This window comes from Equus przewalskii, chromosome 6 (genome assembly GCF_037783145.1).
Source record: "Equus przewalskii isolate Varuska chromosome 6, EquPr2, whole genome shotgun sequence".
Taxonomy (NCBI): Eukaryota; Metazoa; Chordata; class Mammalia; order Perissodactyla; family Equidae; genus Equus; species Equus przewalskii.
This window is the reverse complement of record NC_091836.1, coordinates 4429600-4433188: the sequence shown is the minus strand read 5'-3', so window position 1 is coordinate 4433188 and position 3589 is coordinate 4429600. Positions and strand designations below refer to the sequence as shown.

General features: G+C 60.3%; 1 protein-coding gene across 2 annotated transcripts; it reads left to right on the top strand.

Annotated features, from left to right (window-relative positions):
* Window positions 1-2287: 2287 nt before the first annotated feature.
* On the top strand, window positions 2288-3532 carry PSPN (persephin). 2 transcript variants are annotated; one of them, XM_070622743.1, is made up of 3 exons: window positions 2288-2405; window positions 2824-2992; window positions 3079-3532. In XM_070622743.1, exons 1-3 carry the CDS (start codon window positions 2352-2354, stop codon window positions 3384-3386), a joined length of 531 nt encoding a protein of 176 aa, XP_070478844.1. In that variant the 5' UTR covers window positions 2288-2351; the 3' UTR covers window positions 3387-3532. The 2 variants fall into 2 exon arrangements, with proteins under 2 accessions (XP_070478844.1, XP_070478845.1); XM_070622744.1 differs by having other exon boundaries at window positions 2315-2508.
* The last annotated feature ends 57 nt before the right edge of the window (window positions 3533-3589 follow it).

Here is a 3589-nt window from a genome sequence, read left to right as displayed (position 1 = left end):
CGTGAGTCACACGAAATCTTTGGTTTCCCAGTGCATATAAAAATTATGTTTAGGGGGCCAGCCCCGTGGCCGAGTGGTTAGGTTTGCACGCTCTGCTTCGGCGGCCCAGGGTATTGCTGGTTCGGATCCTGGACGTGGACATGGCACCGCTCATCAGGCCACACTGAGGCGGCGTCCCACATGCCACAACTAGAAGGACCCACAACTAAAATATACAACTATGTGCTGGGGGGATTTGGGGAGAAAAAGCAATTAAAAAAAGAAAAAAGAAATATTGGCAACAGTTGTTAGCTCAGGTGCCAATCTTTAAAAAAACAAAAAGAACTATGTTTATACTGTAGTCTTTTCCGTGTGCAATAACATTCTGTCTTAAAAACAACATAGCTACCTTACTTAAGAAATACTTTATTGCTAAAAAACGCTAACCGTCATCTGAGCCTTCAGCGAGTCGTAATCCTTTTGCTGGAGGCAGGTCTTGTAAAAAACGCAGTATGTGCAGAGCGCACTAAGGCCACGTCTGCCTGTCCCTAGTTTTGGTGACTATTTTCCAGTTCTCAAAATCATCTTCGTTGTTTTTAGATGGGCCCGTCTGTTTTGACAGTGTCCTGCCCCTTCTGCTTCTGACCCCTTCTTTCACATTTTGACCTTACGCATCCTTGTCTTAGAGTCTCTGCCAGACACAGGTCGTATCTCAAGCCACGGGCATCCTTTCGTATCGTCTGACTCCCTTTCATGGCTGATTCTGTGTAATTTCGGACGTGACTCCTGGCCAGCCCGGGGCCTCTATCTGCCGGCCTCCTGGGTGGTCTGTTCTGCAGGCAGGTCCTTCCCCATGGCTGTGGCTTTGCCCCAGGAGCCTGGCCTCGGCCAGTTTGGGGTGCGGGCCTCAGCTCCAGGGCCCTGTCTCTACGTGGCCACAAAACCCACACCCCTTGGTTGCTGACGTTGGCACCTGGGCCCGCCCTGCTTTTCAACCTTCCAGGGGCTGAGCTTTCTGGGGCTTCCCTTATTTTCTTACAAGCTGGTGACGCATTTCTTTTATCCAGCATTGGCAGGTGTGCCGTAGTGGGGGGGCTGTTGGGGTTTGTGGGCAGTAAGATTTCCGGAAGCGGAATTTGGCAGCACTCGCTACTTTTGGACCCGTCTTCCGAGCGATCGGCTGGGGGCCGGATGTCGGGTCTCCGTCTTGCCGGTGGCTGGAAAGTGCAGGTGGAAACTTCCCCACCCCGTTCCACAGACCCTTGGCTGCCGAGTGGGAATGCCTGGGATGTCAGGTTAATTCCTAGGAATGTCCCAGGTCGGTCCAAGCTCCCTCCCCACCCTTCCGCCAGGCCTTTTGGGGGACAGCAGGCACGAAGCCCTCGCGCCTCGCCCTGGCAGTTCCCCCCATGCCCTCCCTGCCACGCGGACCACGGTCCAAGCCCCCCCCTGCCAGGCCAGGCCATGCGCCCTGGCGGTCAGGAGCAGGGGCCTTGCATTGAGCAGGACCTGGGTTCAAATCCCGGTTTTTCTTAATTGTGGGTGACTCTGAACGTGTGATGTCTTTTTGTCTGAAAGTCACCTTCATATTCGTAAGCACTGCAATGAGAACCACCACACCAGAACTGGCAAAGGGATCCGCTGGGGATGGAGTTCCCGTCATTCCCAGGCTTTGGCTGAAACGAAACCTGCGACGGGCGCGTCCCCGAAGGTTTCCTGGGTCAGAGGGATGCGGCTGACAGTTTCAGCGGCCAGTGCTCAACTGTGACCAGTATACGCCCCTGCCCGCAGCGCGGGACGGGCCTGAGTCCCAGACGCCCCCCAGCCGTGGGGAAGCGGACTTCCCACTTCCCACAAGAGTTTTGCCACCCGGGTGCAGAGCCCCATCCGAGTTGGAACCCACTCTCCTCTGCGTGAGATTGAGCATCTTCAAACGCACATAAGCCGTTTGTATTTCCTTTGCCTCAAAACCTCTCGCAAGCTCCTCAGTGCCCGGCACCCCGTTAAACACTAAATGCACCGTCTGTCTGTCCTCAGAACCCCATGGGGGGCACTCTGATTAGCCCCCTTCATGGGTGACGAAGGGAGACTCACTTCCCTGGGTCACGGGCCGGGCATGGAAGTCACCGGAATGTGCCGCTGGCCCGGAGCCCCAGTTGGGTGCAACCTCCCCTCCCACCCCAGGATGCGGCTGGATCCCAGGGGCCTCAGGTCGGCCTTCTAGAGACCGGAGGCCCTGCAGAGTGAGCTTCCCGTCCCTCGTGTCCCAGCTTTGGCTGTCCCCGGGGCCTCTCCCTCTTCCTGTTTTGACACTGGCCCAGCCCAGCCCGGAGACACAGGCATGAAGCCTTAATCCTCCTGGAGGGGCCGTGATGGAGGATTCTGTCAGTTCGCCCACTGCCAGCCCGCCTCTTCCCCGCACACAGGTCCGCTCCACCTGGCACACAACGCGGGGGCTCCTGAGCCCCAGCGCCCAGCCTGAGCGGGGAGGGCCCCACGGAGCCCCCCATGCCTCCTTCTAGACAGCAGGTGGGGTGGGGACCCTGCTGCCCGCCCTGGGCTTGGCCCTGGCTGCCGGCACAACACTCATAAATCAGGGGGCGGAGGGGGTGTCGGAAACGGGCCTGTGGAATGTCTGCATGGGGTGGGGGGGTGGGCCCTTAACTCTTAGAAGGACGAGGTGTGGGGCAGAGGGAGCCGGCCTGCCTGGGCCCGAAGATGTAAGAGATGAGCTGATGGGGGACACGGGGCTCTGGTCCCCAAGCAGCGGCCGGCAGCGAAGAGGTTACTCCCCCAGCCCAGGCAGGGGGATAAATGGAGGGCTTGGGGCATCCCCACCCTTAGGACCTGCCTGTCACCATGGCCACAGGAAGACTCCTGCTCTGCTCTCTGCTGCTCCTGTCGCTGCAGCTGGGCCTCGGTGGGGACCCTGGTGCTCGGGGAGCTCTGGTGGCGGAGGGACAGCTCCTGTCTGAGCTGGCAGCACACAGAGGGACCCAGAAGCCACAGCTGGGTAAGGACCCCCAGGACCCTGCGTGACTCCCCAACTCCTTCCCGCCCAGACCCTGTCCGCTGTCAGCCATCCCTTGTCTCCCGCAGGTGCCCGCCTGCGCCGAGCCGCGGCCAGCCAGTGCCAGCTGTGGAGCCTGTCCCTGCCCGTGGCAGAGCTGGGCCTGGGCTACACGTCGGAGGAGACGGTCATCTTCCGCTACTGTGCCGGCAGCTGTCCCCGCGGCGCCCGCACCCAGCACGGCCTGACGCTGGCCCGGCTGAGGGGCCAGGGCCGAGCCCACGGCGGGCCCTGCTGCCAGCCCACCCGCTACGCTGATGTCGCCTTCCTCGATGACCGCCACCGCTGGCAGCGGCTGCCCCAGCTCTCGGCGGCTGCCTGCGGCTGTGGTGGCTGAGGATGCCTGGCTAGAGGTCCTGCAGCCACACGACAAGCGCTGCTGACTTATTTCTTGGAGATACGGATGCCGAGAAGACGAGAAGGGGGGGTGGGCTGGGGCCACAGCAAGGGGCACAATAAAGTAAATTGCTCCTGTGGCCTCGTAACTGTGTGTTCAGCCGGGATGTGCCGTGACCCTGCCAGCTTAGCTCCCGGGTGTGG

Bases quoted from the DNA above. Each gene is read 5' to 3' on its own strand.
- PSPN (XM_070622743.1), top strand. From the start codon at position 2,352: ATGGAGGATTCTGTCAGTTCGCCCACTGCCAGCCCGCCTCTTCCCCGC. The intron at 2,406-2,823 runs GTCCGCTCCACC...CCCCACCCTTAG, and splicing joins CGCCTCTTCCCCGCACACAG to GACCTGCCTGTCACCATGGC. The intron at 2,993-3,078 runs GTAAGGACCCCC...TGTCTCCCGCAG, and splicing joins GACCCAGAAGCCACAGCTGG to GTGCCCGCCTGCGCCGAGCC.